This window comes from Balaenoptera ricei, chromosome 6 (assembly GCF_028023285.1).
Source record: "Balaenoptera ricei isolate mBalRic1 chromosome 6, mBalRic1.hap2, whole genome shotgun sequence".
NCBI lineage: Eukaryota > Metazoa > Chordata > Mammalia > Artiodactyla > Balaenopteridae > Balaenoptera > Balaenoptera ricei.
The window spans coordinates 21,278,093-21,300,053 of NC_082644.1; the positions used below are offsets into that span (position 1 = coordinate 21,278,093).

The 21,961-nt window shown below is 41.5% G+C and overlaps 1 protein-coding gene across 5 annotated transcripts in view; it reads left to right on the top strand.

Moving 5' to 3' along the window:
• The window catches only part of SYK (spleen associated tyrosine kinase), a 92,659-nt gene that overhangs the window by 59,731 nt on the left and 10,967 nt on the right, over nt 1-21,961 (top strand). For 4 of the 5 annotated variants that reach the window (XM_059927000.1, XM_059927001.1, XM_059927002.1 and 1 more), the window contains exons 6-11: nt 343-386; nt 2,086-2,154; nt 10,796-10,877; nt 12,295-12,472; nt 15,737-15,946; nt 16,790-16,979. In XM_059927000.1, coding sequence (XP_059782983.1) covers nt 343-386; nt 2,086-2,154; nt 10,796-10,877; nt 12,295-12,472; nt 15,737-15,946; nt 16,790-16,979 — 773 coding nt within the window. The remainder of the gene's footprint in view (nt 1-342; nt 387-2,085; nt 2,155-10,795; nt 10,878-12,294; nt 12,473-15,736; nt 15,947-16,789; nt 16,980-21,961) is intronic. The other variant, XM_059927004.1, reaches the window with a different exon arrangement.

The window sequence follows — 21,961 nt, forward strand, 5'->3', positions numbered from 1 at the left end:
GATAATAATCAGCCTCATTTTAGATTCGGTCTGTTGCAAATTCAAACAAGATGGGATGAGGCTTTGTTTTTACTGATTGATTAAAATGATGTCAGATTGCTCCAGTTTTATAGATATCGTTCATCAAACAATAGCTGATAACTTTAACTTTAAAAAACAAATTCATTTTAATTGCTTATGTGAGAAAGGTGAAAGAGGGTATCAAGAAATGTATGCAGAAAATGTATCTACTCCTCAAGCAGTAATATTTTACAGTCACATTGATTGATCTGCAGTGGGGGAGGGGATAAATAGTTGGTTTTCACTAACATAGCAGTAATTGTCCATGTTCTTTCTAACCAGGAAATATTAATTTCCGTCCACAACTTCCAAGTTCCCATCCTGTGGTAAGTGTTACTTAACCATGCTGTTAAAAGTGAAACAGTTGTATATTAGCATGATGAAAAGCATGTTTAGATAACAGGAGTCATGGTAATTGTTTTCATCACACTTGATAAACTGGGATTGCTGGTGTCAGCTAGAATCAGCCTATTTTCAGATCCAAGCTAGCCAAATTAACTTCTTAGGTAGGTTAAAATCCCTCCATTTTCTAAAAAGTATACAAAATGACCATGCAACCCAATGTTAAATCAGAAATACACCTCCTGGCAGATTTGGGAAATGTAGCATATTGTTCAGGCTCAGTCCTGATCCATCCACGTGGAGGCGTGTGCACGATCCGTGTGACCATGTGCATGCTGGTGTAGCGAGCCAGGTGTGTAAGACATCTCACTGAGGTTGACTGCCCGACTCTTTTGGTTAAATCGACCAAGACATTGTTATTAGAAAAATCACCCTTTCCAGGAGAGCTGCTTTGGCCATAGCTTGGTGGAGGAAGGCTTGGGATGGGGATGCTCTGTGCCATCACATGAGAGAAGCCCCTAGAGAAAGATGGAGTCAGGGGCTTGGCCAGAACCCACCTCTCCCTCCATGTCAATAGGAGGTGAGAATGTGGTTTGTCCATACTTCTCCACGTGGGTTTGCCCAACACATGCCTGATACTCCCAAAAAGAGAGAATTCCAGCTCTCTCCTCCCTCCAGACTGTTATGAGTTGACACACGGATATATACTCCAAGCAGGAATGATGTCCTGCTACTTTAAGGGGGACCTCACTGTGGGCATTTGATGCCCTTTAATGCCATCTGTGAGGAATGAAAATTCCCCCATCGTGAGCTGTGCACCCTACACCTCACTTTCTGCCTGTTAACCCTTAAAATCTGCAAAAGGCGCAATGCCCACTCTGCCCTCGGAGGGGGCTGTTGACTTGCTCAGAAGCTGCAGCTACGCTGAACCAGGCAGGCTCTCCGGGTACAGCCCCTGTCCCCAGACTGGGGGAAATGGAACTTGCTAAAATACCGATGAACTTTGGGATCAGCCTCTAAAATATAGCACTTTAATGGAGTCATCATTTTATTTTACCCTTTATATAGCTCATGGGCCTGGCGAGTCAACTTTAAGGTTGTACCCGTCATGAGACAGGTCCATTTTCCTCTAAGAGGCATGAGAGCTTAGGGCTGAGTACTCTTAAAAGAATATCAAGCCCTCTATTTAACCTTGCATCACCTAATGGCTTCAAGGAGTTGGACATTTTGGAAAAACTTTTTATTGACTAGTGAAAAACATAGGGAAAAAATGCATGTTCCCTAAGGGCCCAACTCAGTGAATTTCCACAGACATCATGGAACCAGCACCCACAAGAAGTAACAAAATTGGGCATGCAAAATTAGTTTCTTTAGGATGATTTGTCTTGAGTTTGTGACTTAATAATTCTGTATGAAAAGTCGGCTATTTAACGTAAAAGCTCAAATTTTATAGCCTTCTATGGAAAATATTGCCAAAGTATTTTTCCAGATCCTTCTCCTCAAGTGGTTGGCTTTTCCTGAAGCCTTTCTAATGATCATATGTTGCCCCTAGTGCATCTCATCAACAGAATCTGGAGGGGGTTAGTGTAATTATAGAACAGGTTAAAATAGCATGTCATGTAAGGTAGCCTGTATTTGTTTTCTGAATCATTTATTGTTCCTCTTTGCCGTTATGGTTTCTAGACTTGGTCAGCGGGTGGAATAATCTCAAGAATCAAATCATACTCCTTCCCAAAGCCTGGCCACAGAAAGGTGCTAAAACGTCCCCTGCTTGCTGTCCCTGACTAAGTGGTAGGACAGACCCGCACTCAGCACCCACGCTCTGCCCTGTGGCTGCCCCCTCCGTGTGCCCTGCTGCCGACCCTCCTGCTACTCTGGTCTCACGTCCCTGCCATATGTAGCCCTCTTGGGCAGCCCACGCCCTGCTTTCTGTGTGGTCCGAGTCCCTTTCCTGCAAAGTCCATCACCGTGAGCATGCTCTCTCCGCTATAATGTGCTCTTGGAAGTCATTTCAGTCCATGTAATAGGTGGGAGGGAATTCTCATATGGGAAAGTCTCTTCAAAGCAAGCCAGAATCACATGCTGCAGCGTTATGGTAATTGACTAGATACATTACATGTTGGTGGAAGGAACAGCCAAGGTTGTGTGGATCCTGCCCAGGGACTACACAAGGCCATTGGTTTTATAAATATCAAGTGCCACAGTAACTTCATTGTGGCTGTAGAGTTCCAACACAGAACTTTAAATATAACATGTATAAAGACAAGGCGGAATTTGAGGATTAGAAACGCCGTTTTTATTTATGAGACAGTAAAGTTGACGTATAATGCATTTTCATAGTTTGCTATATGATTGAATTATGAAGGAAATAAAAAGAAGTTCTTTTTTAAAGATTTTTATTTATAATGAATCACCTCCCTCAAAAAATATATTTATAACTTGTATATGGATTGCTTTTTTTTTTTTACTTTTTAGTTTTATCATTGGGGTTAAAATTGATTATTTTATTAATAACTCTTTCCATTTTCATATCGGTTGGTATTTTTCCAAACATCTCAGCATATAATTGAGTGTCAGTTCATGAAGCAGATTGCCTGAAGTACTTATTAGAAACAACGGAAATAAAAAGCATAAAAGCCCTGAGATTTTCTTTCCAAGTGGCAGTCATATTCTAGATGTTCTCAATCTTGTTGACCACAGAACAGAGAAGTGAGTTTGGTGTGGTGTTTGAGGGGAAAAGCTATGTGATAAACCTGAATAGAATAACTGTCCGTTTTGATATCATGCTCCCAGTCAGTGTGGATCAGCTCGTGGGAAACATCAGCCATGAGGGGGCATCCCTTTTGCGGGGGGGTGACAGTAAGGGCCACCCATGCCAGGGTGACATGTTAGGAGTTGGGGACCAGGTTGTCAAGGCAATACACACTCTATGTTGGTGTTCCTTTTGCCCCATGACTTGGTGTTTGTTTTAGGCCACCAGGGCCAGTAGGTGATTGAGGCTTTGACCTTGAAGAGGTCAGCATTCCCCATGATCAAAGGCGAAACTCGTGGAGAGTTTCCACGGTGGCCACCTTTTGGGCCACCTGGCCCTCGACCCCTGTTGGCCTTCACCCCTTCTCCTTGGACAGGGCTCACCTGGTTGCCAGGATGGCATCTCACAGGACCATTGTCTGGGGGAAATAGGTCAGATGGTACCCCATCAACTGAGGTGATTCAAAATGTGTTCTGGTTCAGGGTGCTTTCCAACCATGAGTCATCTTTTCAGGAGTCCTGATCAAATGCTGCATTGACGAAGCTTCATAGCACAACTCAGGGAGGGACACTGAGTTGCCCATGCATGGTCCCCCATCAGCAGGCCCAGAACCTTTCGCTCGCCTGGCTTGCTTGGCCCCTCCACGCACCAGGTCTAACTGGCAGCCATGGAGGAGCCCCCATGGGCGTGGGTCACGCCCCTGGCTCCCACCGCTTGTTTTTTCATTGTTCTCTTTATGATGGCCCGCAGCTGGTGTGCCAACACATAGCCCTTCACCATGCGCAGTCCCAGAAGTGAGCAGTTTCACTGCAGACAGAGTAGACACAGCAATCCACATTTACCTTAATTCTGTGGTTTCCAATGGCATCATTCAGATTTCAACCAGGGAAGCATGACCAGTCAGAGATTTATGCGTGAAAGACACACAGCACACTCACACACATGCACACACATAGGTACATACATAACACATACATATTTATACATACACACATCTATATACATGTACAGACACACAGATATACAGACTTATCACTAGCACTTGCCTTATGCAACTGTAGGGGCAAGTTCAATGTCCATAGAGCAGATCATCAGGAAGGGAGGATGAGCAGGGTGGAACCACTCAGGGAAGAGCCAAAGCTATCATTCACAGCCAGCCAAGGGTCAGTCACCCCTCTCCCCTTGGTGCCCTTTCTCTCTTAGGAAAGCCTCAATCTCTCCTAAGGACTCTTGACCGATTAAGCCAGGCCCATCCAGGGTAATCTCCTTAAATTAAATCAGAAAATTAAGGATTTTAATTACCTCTGCAAAATCCCTCCACAGCAGTACCAAGATCACAGTTTGATTCGTTAACACAGGAATATCATTCAGGCTAGCCAGGTTGACACATCAAAATGCCATCACCCCAGGAAACAGTAACCCAGCACTGTGAGGAGACAAGCCCCACTCCCACCCCTGTCCTTGTCCCAAGCAGGCTGAAGCCAGCTCAGGTCACCCACAGTGACTAAAGAAATATCCAGAAAATAAGTTTTAGTAGATCTTTAAATTAAAGAAGAACATGTCTAAGGAAAGTTGAAGAAAATATCAGTAAGACTGCCTAAAAATAAAATATGTGTGGATAAGAACCATAACATCATCAAAAGAAACATAATAAACTTGGAATAAGTATTAGTAATGATGATACGTATATAAGGTTAATATCTTTAATATGTAAGGAGTTTCTTTAAATCAATAAAAGTTTTAACTATCTAACAGATTAATGGGCAGTAGTTTATAGTAAAGCAAACATAAATAGCTCTTAAACGCAGGAAAAGCTGTTCCATTTCATATAAGAGAAATGCAAGTTAAAACTGTGGGGCTCCCTTATGTCCGCCTGTGAAACTGATCCAAATAAACAAGCTTGGTGACACCACGCAACAAGGGTGTGGTGAGTAAGCACAGCTGTAATTTATTGGAGAAGTGTGAAATGGTACAATCTCTAAGAAAGGCAATTTCACAACATCCACCAAAATTGAGAGTACATGTAACCTCTTAATTGCAATTTTATTTCTAGGTATTTATCATACAGATATTCTTGCATTTATTTGTAATCATGTATATATGAAAATGTTTATTCTAACGTTGTATCATTGACAAAATCTGGAAATAATTTAAAAGTCAATCAATGAGAAATAAATGAAATCAGCTACAGTAAAATTCATACTATGATGGGTAGCTGAGATCTAGAATTGTTTCCAAAATACAATGTTAATTGAAGACAACAAAGTCATGCACATATATATGTGCTGATATAGTGTAGAATGTTCCAGAAGAATACAGAAAATACTGATAACACTAGTTGCCTTGGGAGTAGGAAATGGGGTGTCAAGCAGACCCACTTTTCTTTGTAAACCCTGTTGTGCCTTTTAAAATTTGCCCCTCCTAAATTATTTAATCAATTTTAAAGGATAATTAAATATTAGAAACTAATCTGATTAATACTGTGGAAATACTTTTCTGGCTAAAAGAGGGCTGTTGTCTATTCATTTTTAAAGCATGCTGTTGCTGGGTTTTTTTTTTTAATTTATTATTTATTTATTTATTTTGATTTTTTGGCTGCCTCGGGTCTTAGTTGCGGCACGAGAGCTCTTTATTGAGGCATGCAGGATCTTTCGTTGTGGTGCGCAGGCTCTCGTTGTGGTGCATGAGCTTCTCTCTAGTTGTGGCATAGGGGTTTTCTCTTCTCTAGTTGTGGCGCACAAGCTCCAGAGCGCGTGGGCTCTGTAGCTTGTGGCACGCGGGCTCTGTAGTTGAGGCGTGTGAGCTCAGTAGTTGTGGTGCACGGGCTTAGTTGTCCCAAGGCATGTGGGATCTTAGTTCCCTGACCAGGATTGAACCTGCGTCCCCTGCACTGTAAGGTGGATTCTTTACCACTGGACCACCAGGGAAGTCCCTATGTAAATTTATAGCAACTTTGAAGTATGCATTGAATTTTCATAAATATCAAAAATATCAATAGTTAATTGATAAAGGAAGGATTGTGTGATTTAAGCAATGGATTAAAAATATTTTAATTGCTCACCAGAAATATTTTAGGAGAACTAATACTTATGTTTTCACAAATAGAAGGGGAATTTTCCATTATTTAAGCAGTCATGAGAAAAGACTTGTGGGAATTTTGGCAAATATCCCATTTGTTAAGCTAAGTTGTAACTAATTTTCTTGAATTTGTTAATTTGATCAGTATAAATAGTTGTTTTTAATAATTCAGGCACAAAATGGACATGTTAGAACTTGAATTAACTCTAGCATGTAGGTAGTTAATGACAAGTGTTTTTTGATTTGCAGAATATTATTAATCAGATAATTTGAAATTCCATAATAAAAACTGTAGGGCAGGTGTATTTTTCTTCTCTTTAGAGATTAGTACGTTTTAACACTTAAAAATATAAATGGATTTAACTGAAGAATAAAAGTATAATTCACCCTCTCCTTACCCCCTGCCATCACTTACTCTAAGGACTTGTAGTCCTTACAGGAATAAAATTTCTCCTGTTATTAGCCTTGGAATATTTTTCTTTGCTACTTTTAAGTGCATAAACCTATCCTTCTATTAAGGATGATTGGCAGAGTTGGAACAGCAGCAGCCTTAAAGACTGTGCTTCTGTTTCACAGTTCAAAGGCACAGTCTCTAAGATGAGACATAGCATTCACATTTATCTTAGTTGTGGAAAAGTGTTCCAGAATTTCAAGTTAAAACCCATTTTACATGTTTTATTCCAACACATACATTGCTGGTTAGAATATTTTAAGACATTTTCATACATGATTCACTAGTGTTCAGCTGGGAGAGAGAAAGAAGAAGTTCTTAAGTCATACCCATTTACTTGGTAATGTGGGAGCAGTGGACCAGACCCCTGAGAAAATATTTCCACATGATTATAAAGGGCAAGATCTTTGCTTCTAAGGTGAGGGAAGATTAATTATGCAGGTGAAGTGTTTATTTTCATGGATCTGAAGCAAACCTAAGATTATCTCATACCCTGGCCAAGAAGAGTCTGCCTTCACCTGTGGAACCTTAGTCCCCATTGGGACCACGGTCATTCCACCAGAGACCAGAACCATGTCTGGTTTGGGCAGCCAATATTTCTGAAGCCTACTGGCTCTTTTTGTCACTTCAATTGTGACAAATATGTTGTCATCTTTATTACTGCTGTTGCCTGATTTGAAAATGTCTTTTAAGAAGTCTAAAAATTAAAGTCTATAAATGGCCATCAGAGCACCTAGCAATACTCCCCAATCAGGAAACTCTGAATTAGCCTACCAGCTCCATAACAGCAATATGTTTTTCTCTCTTTTGTTCACTTCTGAATGTGCACTTCTTAGAAACCGGCACGGAAAGAATATTTGTCAAATATATATTCTACTTGCAGTTAAGCCTGGCCAGTCAGAGATCACAGATCATAATTTATAACCTAAACAAATATTCTTTTTATTGTTGTGGAATGTCTGTTTTTACCTGAATTTACAAAACTTAAAGAAAAATCAGAAATTGCTCTTCGGAAGGTGGAAAGCTAAGGTAGCTAGTGCCATCTAGTGGTGTCCTGCAGCTTTGACTTCTGTTTAGAATACCAGCAAAAATGGGGAAAAAAGCAACAGTCAACATTTCATTTATACCTTGTTCTCTGTGTAGAAAAGGGGATGCTATTGATTAGGGAAGAATAAGTTATCAAATACAAAGAAGAAAGAATAATGACAAATGATAGACTGGACCAGCAAACTGGACCAGCAATATGTTTTTCATTAAATTAAAATTTCTTTAATTACTAAGTATTAACAATACTTTGATAATTTATCATTTTGCCTTAGAGCTCATTCTTTACAAAGTCCTCAAATTCTTCTTTTCAACTGAGCATTTGATTCCAGAGGGCTTTTGTCATTATTTTACTAATGGCATATTCACCAAGTGCTCTGGGAAAGGTGAAACTTGTATTTTGTATCTTCATCTTCATATAAAGTCAATACTACCCTTTTAACAGACACAGCAGAAAACCTCCCATTTCTTCCAAAGAACAGTCTCTCGTGTGTAGTTCCATCCTCTTTCCCAGTCAGGGCAGGGAGGGCCGAGGGGTCCGCACAGGGAGCTAGTGTGGTTATTGAGGGAAACTCAAGACTCAGGCTGCAAAGGCTCATAGTCAAGTGGTGGTCCGTGTGGGCAGCGTTGAAATGAAGTCCTGAACCACCTCAGCTTAAAAGATGGGACCCAACCTTTCAAAGAAGACCCCCAACCCGTTTCCTTATCCATAGCCAAGACAGATGAGGGGTAAGCACCACACAGCTAATCAGAGTATACATTACTCTGTCCAGGGCTTTAGGCAAACTGTGTCCGTCCCTACTGATTCTTACTGCTCGTGCCCTAGTATCCTTTTCAGTACTTTTTACACCCCTACCCTCTGTTTTTAAATTCTCCCCCACAGGATTCATATGGCAGGTAATTGCATTTTGAGTTCATTGTAACAGCCTTTATGAAGTCCTCCTGCTCTGGAGAACATTCCAACAGGGTGGAGAGGCTGCAGCCCCAGGATACATCTCTAAGTGAACAAAGGGTGGGAGGTCTTCCAGTCAAGAGAAGGGGTGCTGGTGCCCTCTCTTTGTCCATGATGGTTGGTCCTGGTGTCTTGAAGTTTTGTCTCTTTGGATTCAGAACCTCCCTACCTCGAGGGAAAATCAGAGAAATTGAAATGATAGTCAATGTGAACCTAAAAGAGACCTTTTTTTAAAATTTGAAAACTATTTCCATCTTGGAGTTTGATTGCCAGAGGGAACTGAGCAGAGCAGGAGGATGGCAAGCCTTGGGAATTACCTAGTTTCTCCTAGGACAGTTCTGTTGAGACAGGATAATTATTTTATAAATGAGAAGTGAGCTCACAGCATGTCCGATAATCTCGTGATCATATGTAAATTTTTAAAAGCGGTATATTGTCATTTGGAGTTATCCACACCTACTCTCTGTTAATATAAGAACTTGAGAGAGAATTCATTTTTAAATCACATTAGTTTACACTTCACATCTCCCAGTTTGAAGGGTATCTCCATTCATTCATTCATTCATCATGTGTTTGTTGAACCCATTTTTGTTTAGCATCAGTGGTGGGTTGAGTGAACCAAATTTAGTAGAAAAGCTCTAAATGCAGTGAATAAATGACTATGCCCCCTGTAACTTATATTCTGTTTTCATTCTTGACATATCATAGCTACTTCTATTAAACAGTTTGATAAGAATGCTGAGATAGTCGTCAGAAAATGGATCCAATGACATCCCATTGACACATAAGAGCGGATGTCTTGTAGGCTGTCAGAAGGGCCTTTGCCCAGTGAGCAGTGGCTCTGTAGAGCTCGATAGGCAGCAGGAAGAAGGTTTGGAGACAAGTGGACAAGTGACAACCGTGATGCATTGTGACTTTGTTGCTGTACTTTTGGTTCCCGGGCTTGGGATATCAGGAAGGCAGCAGAAGATTCAGTGTGTGCCGGGAGATAAGTGACTGTGTAAAATTAAGCTTACTGTCTCTGTTTCTTTAAATTTCTCCAAAATCTGGCAGTATCTCATTCCTTCGTGGCCAGTGTTTGGGCACTGCTAAGGTAAATAGATATGTAAAATTTCCACTCACTCATGCCAAGAAAATAGTTTGAATCGTGGTTTTCCCATGGACCAAATTTAGTAGCAATACCCTTGTTTTAAGTTGGGGTGAAGGTGGATCAGACAGACTTTGAGATAGAGACTTTCGGAAGGGAAAGGATATAGGAATATAACAGTGGATTTTTTCCCCCATTATTTCATGCTGCAAACTGTTGCAAGTTGAATAAATAATAGGGAAGGTTGCCATTAATAATGGCCAGCAAGGCTTTGTTTCCATATGCTTCAGTTACCTGCTCTGGGTACAAGGAAGAATTACTTTCCTTCTGGCTAGCAAAAAGAGGCTTCCCCATCTCACAGGGTCCATGATGATGATGATGATTACGACAGTGATGACGATCAACAGCAGGGGCAGTGGACCCTGGGCTGCTGGCAGCCGCTTCCTCTTGGGACCTCTAGCTTACTGACCAGCGCTACCCTCTGGCATCTACCCAAAAGTTGCTACATCTCCATGGATGATAAAGATATAAGAGGATACTAGGAAGGCATAGATATTTGGAGTTGGGGAGTGGGTGGGAGCAGCTGGTGGATACCTAATGTTTCTTTTTAAATAACTTCCCTACAATATAAAATTAAAGAGAAAGAAGTAATGGAGGAAAACAAATCCAAAGGGATAATGAGAATCTTCAGCATCTTTTAACAAGTGGAAGTAGGATTTGAAAGGGCATGTAAGTGGGAAGGAATACCACCCAAAGAGTTATGATTAATTCTCTCACAACGGGACCCCTGCGGGCCCCTTTCTTTGTGGGAGCAAGAGCTTTATTTAACCCTCACAGCATCCCATCCGTTGCCCGAAGAATGAGATAAGCCACATCGTTGTTGTTTTCCTGTCTCTTTTCCTAGTTCCTTCCTTTGTCTTCCCTGCTTAAGTTAAAATGTGATTATTTGGAAATAAAAATAATTATGCAGATCAACTCAACAGTGTTATCCCTGAAGAAAAGTGAACTGTTATCATTTGTGTGCCTCAGGGCTCCTCATCCCAAAGGCCAGAAAGTTCGGTGACGTTCAACCCTTATGAGCCAGACCGAGGGCCCTGGGCCAACGAAAGAGGTGAGAGATGCACCTTTAGTCCCGGGGTGTTCACAGCACAGAGCTGTCTCCCACAGTCCCTTGCCGATTGCAGGGTGGGCTCACCCCACTGTCAGCAGCTGTAACATAGCACTGCTTAGCAGCAAGTGGTCCTGTCATCTGGTGGCAGGGGACAGATGCCACGTGTCTATGAGCAGTGCTGTCTGTTGGATGAAATGGTCTGTACAGCCTCCCTCACAGTAAATTGGCCACGTTGAAAATATCCTTCAATCCTGCTGCTTCAGGATTTCTCACCTCTTGCAACAATAGCTGATACTACTCAAAGTTTCCATTTCTAAGATCCTGTTCTTGGAAAAATGTCTGTGTTCAGGAATACGATTCAGCAGGAGGTGCAGAAATAAATGGGTGACTGGTAAAAACTGAAGGAATGTCTGAGTTGCTGGAATTCAACACATGTTCAGGGAATTGTAGTGATTCTGTGAGGCCAGGAGAGGATAGGATTCAGGGAGGCACCACCTCAAACTCAATAGGCCTCTACTAGACTGATCAGAAATGGGGCCTCTGGGTGACCTTCTTAGGTTTTCTAGGTGGCCCCAGGTTTTTTTTAATTGGTAAACTTGGTCTGTTTAATGCTACAAAAAAAAGCACCCCCAAACTTAGTAGCTTAAGTCAACAACAATCATTTAATTATCTCATGCAGATCATGAATCTGGACAAGGCTGAGTTGGTCCATGGTGGCTCAGGGCCTCTTGCAGGGAGATTGGGGGTGGAGCTGGGCCAGCAGGGGTGAAGGCCGTGGTGAGACTGGGGCCGGGGCTCTGGCAGCCGGCCAACATCTCCCTGTCTCCACAGAGCCTCGGAGGCTCTCAGTCTGGTCTCTCCGCCTGGGCTGGCTGGAACATTCTCACAGCATAGAAGGGGTCGGAGCAGTTGGACAATTGCATAGCGTCTGAAGCTTCAAGGGGCAGATTTCCAGCAACCCAGGCAGAGGTGCATGGCCTTTTAGGACCTTGCCTGAGTATATCACAGACATCACTTCTGATATACTCTATTGGTTGACATGATTACAAAAGCCACTGAGGTGAGGTGACATAGATTCCACCTCTCAATGAAGGAGGGTCACAATTTTCAGACATAGTTTAAAGCCACCACGGCCCATTAGGAGGGCCCCATCTGTCTTTGCCTCTGGCAGGAAGACCCTTTCTCGATGTTCATTAGTGCAAGAACAGGGGTCGAGTACAACAGGGATGAAGGGCTTTTTCCTACCCCGCTACCAGCTGCCTTGAGCGCCTTGAGCACTCACAGACACCATAACTGCCCAAGGTAACCAAGGTCTTAAAAGGCAAGCTGTGAGCCCAGGAGGGAGGGGTGGGGGGGAAGATGGCAGTTTCATGGGGGATCCAGCCCCAAGGTTGTGCATTTCTTGACTGCGTTGCAGAAGCCCAGAGAGAAGCCTTGCCCATGGACACCGAGGTCTATGAAAGCCCCTATGCAGACCCCGAGGAGATCAGGCCCAAAGAGGTCTACCTAGACCGGAAGCTGCTGACCCTGGAGGACAAGGAACTGGGCTCTGGGAACTTTGGGACGGTGAAGAAGGGCTACTACCAGATGAAGAAGTAAGTCAATGCTGCACCCCGTCACAACACACTCATTCTCATGTGAGCTTACATTCTAGAAACTACCACATATACATGTATTGTGTTTATTTACTCTCAAATGCAAAACTTAACCTGGCATGGCTAAATCCTTTGTTATCAACAGTGTAGTTTTTGTTCATTTCTGGTACAATTGAAGTGAAAGCATCCATTATATATATTAACTGTGCATGTAATAATTATATACATATTAGTTTAGATGTATTATGTGTTCCTTCCAGAGAATTAGAAAATAGAAACAAGCAAAATATAAGAAAATAAAAACATCCTATTTTACCACTCAAACACCACTACTGTTAACAAACGTGTCTACATTTTTTTGGATCTTTATATGTACACATGTGCACATATGTACTAATTAATTAAAATGCAGTCGTTCAATGATAACCCAGTGTTTTCACTTATTTTCTTTGATTTTTAAAAATTGTGTCTCATTTCCCTTAACCAGAAAATTCTTGATTACAAATATCCTTAGCATAATTATTTGCTTTATCCTGTAATTTCAAATAATAGTATATATTACCTAACAGTTAGAATTGCTAAATTACTAAAAATCTCTTTGTACTTCATTTGGTCTTTAGAAGGCATCCAACATGGAATGTTCAGTAAAAGTACTGGTTCCTAAGTACTTTGAAAAATACTGGTTTCTAAAGTCCTTTGAAACAAATCTTCTCTGAAAATCTGTTTGATAGGAATATAATTGGGTTTGGTTGTTTGATGCTATTTTAAATTTAAGGAATTTGTGTAATTTTTTTCTTGACCCTTGAATCATGTAAATGATTCAAGGGTCAAAAATATAGACAAAAGTATGCACAGAAACTTATGCTTTTAATCCTGCCCCTTCCACCGTATGTGTGTGTGGATACATGTATATATATGTATGTGTGTGTGTATATGTATATATATATATATGTATGTGTATATGTGTATATATATATATATATATATGTGTGTGACTGCTATGCTTATTTTTAAATATATGTGTATACATATATATATCACAGTTATTTTGTAAAATGAATATAAATTATCCTGTATTAAGGTATAGATTTTCTCAACTAGTTTGTGATACTCAAATTCCTTGCTTAATTAAATATATAAATTAACATAGACATAACTATAGATACATAATTTCGGCTAGAGATTTGGGGAGAGGAGAGGCCATATAGGTGAATTTGGGGCAAAATTATGTCTTTACAATACTGAGTCTTCCAATCGATAACAGTGACCCATCCTTCCATTTACTTGGGTCTTTTATTTCTCTGAGCAGAGTTGTTTAGCTTTTTTGTGTAGAGGTCTTGTACAACTTCTTTGTTGGATTCATTCATAGGTATTTAGTATTTTTGATGTTAATATATGTGGTATAATTTTAAAATTTTTACTTGTTATTCCTTGGCATTGCTTGAATGCAGGAATATGACTGGTTTAGTCTGTTGGCCTGATGCCCAGCAACTTTGCTTAAAGTCCCCTATTATTTCTCACTTATTATTTCCAGTAGTTTATCTATGTATTCTTTGACCCAGAAATATATCATCTATAAATAACAACAGTTTTATTTCATCCTGTCCAACCCTTATATTTTTATATTTCTTCCTTGCCTTATTGTACTAACTAGGAACTGTGGTTCAGTGTTGAATAAAAGTGGCAGTAACCTCATTCCTCCTTCCTAATTTCAGGGGAAAAACTTTCCACATTTCACCATTAGGTTTATAGCTAGTGTTTATCAGATTATGAAAGTTTCCTTCTATTTCTACTTTTCTGAGGGATTTGTTTTTAATCCTAAATGTGTATTACATTTTTTGTGTACTTTTTCTCCTCTGCTGCTAGGACCACAGGCTTTTTCTCCTTTATTGTGTTCATGTGGTGAATTATACTGATTGACTTTCAGATGTTCCACCCACCTTGCATTCCTGGAATAAACCCATCTTGTTCATGAATTATATATTCATCATATCTTTTTCATAAATCACTGAATTTAATTTATTAATATTTCCCTTTGAATTTTTATATCTACGTTCATGAGGGATATCAGTAAATTATTTTCTTGTAATTTCCTTTTTTTTTTTTAAGAGGTAAATGTCATCCTCATAAAATGAGTTGAGAAGTTCCCTTCCTCTTTTTGTTTCTGGAAGAGTTTGTGAGTGTTCTCTCTTCCTTAAACATTGGGAAGAATCAAGAGGTTTTTGCTTGTTAATTTTGACCCCTACCTCACACCATACATGAAACCAGTTCCAGGTGGATGGCAGACTGAAATGTGAAAGGTAAAACAATAAACTGTCTAGAGATAGCATAGGATAATATTTCCTTTGTCTCAGGAAGAGGATGCAGGGGGCTCCTAGGGTGCTGGCGATGCTGTGTATCTCTATCTGTGTAGGAGCTATAGCGTGTGTCCAATGTGTAAATACTCTTCTGAGTTCTCACTGAAGCTGTATGTTCTTTTCTGAATGTATGTCAGACTTAGTCTGTTACTCTGTTATTTTACCTATTTTGGGGGATAGTTCTGTTTTTATTCTCCCATTTCAGAGTTCAACAAAAGAGGTATATTTCTTGTATTTGTGGGAACTGTATCATGGAGAGATGCAGTTTCTCAAATCATATGTAGTTAAGTTCCATTCATTTAGTTAAGCCCCACTATATCAGAATATTTTCAAGAGTTGAAACATGACCCAGGTGATGTTTTTATTAGAAAATGGAAAGTAATTAGTTTTTTGCAAACTTGTTGAAGTGTGCTTAAAATTAGCAAAGCTCAGTTTTTAAAAGTGTTTCATAAATTATGACCTTTAACAGTATATGTTTTTTAATTCTGCAGCTAGAAATTCATTGTAACATATATTAAAGGCATGTTGTATTTACATACATTACACATAATCTGAGATGATAAATCTCGAGATGTTACTGGAATTCATGTATGTCATAGTTTGTAAAGTTTGTTAGAAAGTTATTTAAATATTCTACAATGTGTTGGCTTTCCACTTGGTTGGGGCATACTTCAGCACTCTCCCATTATTTTTAACCAATTGGGTGTTACTCTCCTTGTCTATAAAATGAGAGGACATGATTGGAAAATTATTCATGTATAACATGACTTCTTAAGACGCATTTCCATTCTGTGGCAGATATTTCTATAATATCATTTCTAGCATAGGAATTATGCTTCATGAAAAATAGTTACCTACATGTGAGCCACTTTGAAAAGTTTCTTATGTGTTGTGATTTCTTTTGCAGAGTTGTGAAAACAGTGGCTGTGAAAATCCTGAAAAACGAGGCCAATGACCCCGCTCTTAAAGATGAGTTATTAGCAGAAGCAAACGTCATGCAGCAACTCGACAACCCTTACATTGTGCGCATGATTGGGATATGTGAAGCCGAGTCCTGGATGCTGGTTATGGAGATGGCGGAACTTGGTCCACTCAACAAATATTTACAGCAGAACAGGTATCCTTAGGTACCCCAGAAGTTCATACTGTGAGGGGCAGGGCCCACCTGCCCAATGCACATCATAGCCTGATTTCTACAGGAAGCTTTGTCTCCTCCCACACCTTCCCAGTGTTGGTCCACACTCAGGGAGACAAGAGAGCTGTAGTCTTTGGATCAAGTGCTCTTTAGTTCTTAATGTGTAAAGCAGAACTCTAATCCAACAATTTGGTCTCCTTTGTTCACTCTGTACTGTCCTGGTGATAGAATCAGCCTTAGACTATCTTGGCAAGCAGTCTCCCCTCACCAAGCAGAACAAACATGCTCTCTTAAAAGAAATATTTAAATAAACATTTTATAAAAGAAAACAGTGATATTTTACATGTCTGGCTGACCTCTACATTCCCTTGAGTAATTACTTCTGAAAACATCCGTTGCTATTAATTGATTACAACCATCTGTGGAGTAATCATGCTGTGCTCATCTCCAGCCATGGTTGAGATGGAGGAACTCACGTGGAATAAGTCATAATAATAGCCACTGATTACTTTATCCCATTTGCTACATTATGTTTATACTTAACTGAGACTCAGGGTTGGTTTTGCTAGCTGTCCAATATTGGAAGGGGGATTCCAACTGAAGCCTGGCTCTTGGTGAGCCAGGTCTGACCACCCCATTATACTGCTTTTCATGCAATTCAAAGCATACCTTGAAAATTCTACCAGCTGAACACCAATCACCACCATTTGTGACTCCTGCTTAAGAAGGATAGGAAGTGAGTGGGTTCATATTCTGTGTGCATGGTTGGTTGTTCTAAAATGGACTCTTGTTCACTATCACTAATAACACATTTGTGACCTTCAGGCACGTCAAGGATAAGAACATCATAGAGCTGGTTCATCAGGTGTCTATGGGAATGAAATATTTGGAAGAGTGCAATTTTGTGCACAGAGATCTGGCTGCAAGGAATGTATTGCTGGTTACTCAACATTATGCCAAGATCAGTGATTTTGGACTTTCCAAAGCACTTCATGCTGATGAAAGCTACTACAAGGTAGGAACAACTTAGCCAGTATTCAGAGCATCAGGTAGTAAAAATCTGAAATGCAAATGTATGTTTTCTTAATTTATTATGGTAGGGTTTCAAGAAGCAATTTCCCTATTTAAAAATAGCTATGTAAGAAATTTTCTTCTTAAGCTTTGATCCTATTGTTTAAAAAAATGGAAATACTCTAATATGTCACAACTTGGGATTTACTCAGAATAGTATCTTCCAAACTATGTTCCTTGGAACAATAGGGACTCAAGGTATTAATGATGATTCATTTGGAAAAAAACAAGAATAGAATTCCTTTGTTAAATTGTTTTGGAAAATATGCGTTGAACAAGTTGACTCTTGCAGGACTTTTCAAAGCTCCTCTCTGAACCCTCAAATGAACTAATAGCAACTAAAAGAAGGGAAAAAAATAAGAAAGTCCCATCCTCATATGAATTCAATCACAGTCTGTATGTAGAGTCTGTGTTGATCAATTAGAAGGTGTAATAGGATTGAGACCAGGTCGTGGAAGAGGGTACCAAGAACAGATTCCCACCTCTTCAGGTCCCTGGGAATGTCCAGCCATCTCAGAAATAGACAGCATACCCTGAAGATCTAACTAGTGAATGGCAGGATGGGATCTGTGGGATTGCCCTGTGTGCCACACCCTAGAGTGGCTGGAGAAATACGCCTAAGTGTCCACACCTACCCACCCACCCTTTCTCTGAGAGCCAGGTGTGGGTATGACAGGTAGCAGCAGATAGCAGCTCTTGGTCAGGTAAGGGTCAGCATGAAGGTACGAGCAACAGTAGCAGAGCTCCCATCACAGCTCCTCACTCCATTCTTCATAGAGAAGCTGGCCCCAAAGCAAAGCTACTTCAGAAATGAGCCATCATGAGAAAAGTATCAAGTGAGCCCTTTGCGAGGACTGCTGGGAGATGGAGCAAAGGGAACCATAGCCTAGAATAACAACCACACATGCACACCAGAAAAAAAATAGATTTTATGTTGGAGACACTTTGTAACATGCACTTCATCAAGATAATTAGAGAGAAGAAAATATAGACTAAAACAAGGACTCAAAGAGGAGACGAAGACGTTGAGATAACAAATAATCCCAAAACTTAGTGCATTAAAACAATGCCAGGCATTTATTTACACACAGTTCTACACTGTAGGCAGAGCTTGGTGGAAATGGTGCATCTCTGCTCCACACAGTGTCTCAGGAGGTGGTTCCAAGGGGGCAGAGGATTTATTTCCACTCTGCTCACTCACACAGCTAATGACTGATTTGACATGGGCTGTGGTCTGGGACCTCCACTGGACTGTACCCATTAAACAATAACTTAACTACATGTGGCCTCTCCATGTGCCCCTGAGCTTCCTCACAGCATGGCAGCTGGGTCCTAAGAGCAAGTTACTCAAGAGGCAGGAAGTGGAGGCCACCAGGCTCCTAAGTTCAGGGCCCAGGAACTGGCTCAGAGTCATGTCCACTTATTCTATTGGTCAGAGCAGCCACAGACCACCCATATTCAAGGGAGTGGGGAGGAATGTCAAAGAACACAAGGGCCAATTTTTTCAACTGCCACAGATATTAAACAGCATACCATTGAAAGAAAACCAGTGAATCTCTGAAAATCAATAAAGAAGGGGAAGAAAATATAGAAGACAGTATAGAAGTAAAAGGCAAAGGATCAGGAACAAGACGATGGAGTAGGAGACCCCAGCTTCTGTCCCCCAACAAAGATCAACAGTTAGACAGCTATCCATGAATGAAACAGCTCTGAGAGAATGCTGGAGTCCACTTAAGAAGCTTTAGCAACACAGTGGAACGAAAAACCTGAGAATAACTACATAAAAAGGGAAGGAACAATAGCTTAATTTTGCCTGCATCATCCCATCCCTCAGGTCAGCACTGCTCAGTGGAGGCAAGAACCCAGCTAGAAAGAGTTCTCTTCACCAGGAAAGGGAAAGCGGGGTGAGCAACGAGCTTCCCCAGCCTTTTGGAGTACACGAAGGACCCGCTTCAGTTTCACCCAACGCAGAGACCAGCAAAGCTGAGCTGTCTAGAGACAGCTAGGAACAAAGAAGAAGGGAGAAGGGTGAGAGCTACCACTATCAGCTACACAGCAGGAGTGAGCATGATTCCTAGTGACCCACTCTGCAAAGGAACCCCAGCAGCCTTCACTACTGAGGACTTCAACTGGCCTTGCAGATGCTGCAGATCCCCCCAGCTTTCATCACACAGGATCTCATCATGGACTCCCCACAGATTTCACCGCTGAGGGTTCTTGCCCTACAGGTTTTCTAATTCACAGACACCAGCCACCTGAGTCCCTCCCTACTCCCCCCACCTCACCCACTGGGGAGCAGGATCCATACCAGCAGCCCGCTGCAGCTGCTGTGGCTGCTTGCGTGCAAAGTGGCAGCCTGGACCCCAATGGCTGATTCCCACCAGCATGTGTGCACTTGTGGCTCTCTCCTGCAGCTGTGTACCTGCACACTGCCAGCTCAAATCCCATTACTGGCCGCCACTGCTGTGCATGTACCTGGGATGAGCCTGTGCAGCTGCAGGAGTGCACTCTGACAGCCAAGGCCCCTATGGCATCTTGTGGGCTTGGATATGGCCCTGCCTCCTGTCACTGGCCTGCACCACTGGGCTCACCTGCAGCTGCGCACTTGCACACTGTCAGCCCAACTCCCATCACCTTTAGTGCCATGCATGTACCCACAGCAAGTCTCTGCAGCCACAAAAGGGCATGCCAGTAGCCCAGGGTCACTGCAGCTGCTAGTGCACCCACAGGTGGCCTCAACCTGTGCTGCTAGGCCCAGCCCTTGCCACTATGTGTTTTGCAGCCAGCCCCAGTCACTACAGAGGCAGCTGCAGCCAGCCCCCACAGCTGAGTCTATGCACACCACTGGCCCTGGCCACTGCCAACACCTGCCTGGTCCCTAGCTGCTGGGCCTGGAGGTACCACTGAGGACCCCAACAGCCCTTGCAGCCACTGCAGATCCCCTGTAACTATTGCCAAGGAGCACACAGTTGTTGTTTTGTGAACCACAGAGATGTAAGCAAGTGAGACATCAAGCCCTACCACTAGACCTGGAGCCATCACATACCCTTGCACGTGATATCCTGTACCCTAGACCAGCAGTCCCCAACCTTTTTGGCACCAGGGACCAGTTTCGTGGAAGACAGTTTTTCCACACACCGGGGGTGGGGATGGCTTGGGGATGATTCAAGCGCATTACATGTATTGTGCACTTTATTTCTATTATTACTACGTTGTAATATATAATGAAATAATTATACAACTCACCATAATGCAGAATCAGTGGGAGCCTGGAGCTTGTTTTCACTTGCCACTCACTGATAGGGTTTTTATATGAGTCTGCAAGCAATTGATTTATTAAGGTCTCTGTGCAGGCAAACCTCTCTGCTAACGATAATCTGTATTTGCAGCCACTCCCCAGCACTAGCATCACCACCTCAGCTGCACCTCAGATCATCAGGCATTAGATTCTCATACGGAGCACGCAACCTAGATCCCTTGCATGCGCCGTTCATGGTAGGGCTCGTGCTCCTATGAGAATCTAATGCCACTGCTGATCTGACAGGAGGTGGAGCTCAGGTGGTAATGTGAGCAATGGGGAGCGGCTGTAAATACAGATGAAGCTTTGCTCGCTTGCCTGCTGCTCACCTCCTGCTGTACAGCCCAGTACTGGTCCTTGGCCCAGGGGTTGGGGACTCATGCCCTAGACCCAGGGTCAAAGTATGCTCCAGCATGCTCCCACCCACAGGTGAAAGTCTTTCCTTACTGAAGTCAGCCCATACAGTCTGGAAGAGGTGGCTGCATCTTCAAATGTACAGATGCCTACACAAGGCTGCAAGGATCATGAAGAATCAGGGAAATGTGACACAACCAAAAGAACATGGTAAACTTCCAATAACTGATCCCAAAAAAATGGTGATACACAGATTGTCTAACAAATAATTCAAAATAATTCTTATTCTCAGAGAGCTACAAAAGAACACAGATAAACAATTTAATAAAAATCAGAAAAACAGTACAAAAACAAAGTAAGTTCAACAAAGACATAGAGAACATAAAAAAGAAGCAAACAGAACTTTTGGAGTTGTACAATACAAAGACTGAACTGAAGAATTCAATGAGAGTTTCAACCACAAACTGGACCAAGCAGAAGAAAGAATCAGTGAAGTCAAAGACAGATCATTTGCAATTAGCTAGCCAGAGGAGCAAAAAGGAAAAGAGAATAAAAAGAAGTGAGGAAAGCCTACGGGACTTATGGGACACCATTAAGAGAAACAAGTTATATATTTCTAAAGTCCAAGAAGAAGAGAGGGTGAAAGGGGCAGAGAACTTATTTTTAAAAATAATGGCTGAGACTTCCCAAATCTGAGGAGAGATTTGGACATCAAAGTTCATGAAGCTCATAGGTCCCCAAATAAATTCAATTCAAATAGATCTTCTCCAAGACACAGAATAATAAAATTGTCAAAAATCAGACAAAGAGAGAATCTTAAAAGCAGCAAGAGGAAAAAAAGCTTGTCCCTTACACAGGAGCTCCCCATAAGGCTACCACCAGATTTCTCAGCAGAAACCTACAGGCCAGGAGAGAGTGGAACGATACATTCAAAGTTCTGAAAGAAAAACATTGCCAACCAAGAATACTTTATGTCCCAAAACTGTCCTTCAGAAAGGAAGGTGAGATAAAGACTTTCCCAGGCAAACAAAAGCTGAGAGAGTTTATCACCACTAGATCTTCCTTACAAGGAATTCTGAGTTCTTCAAGCTGAAATAAAAGGGAGCTAATTAGTAACATGGAAGCATATGAAAATATAAAACGTACTGATAAAGGTAAGTATATAATCAAATTCAGCATACCCCATTACTATAATATGGTGTTGTGTTAATCACTTAATGCTGATATAAAGATTAAAGGACAGAAGTATTAAAAACAGCTATAGCTACAATAAT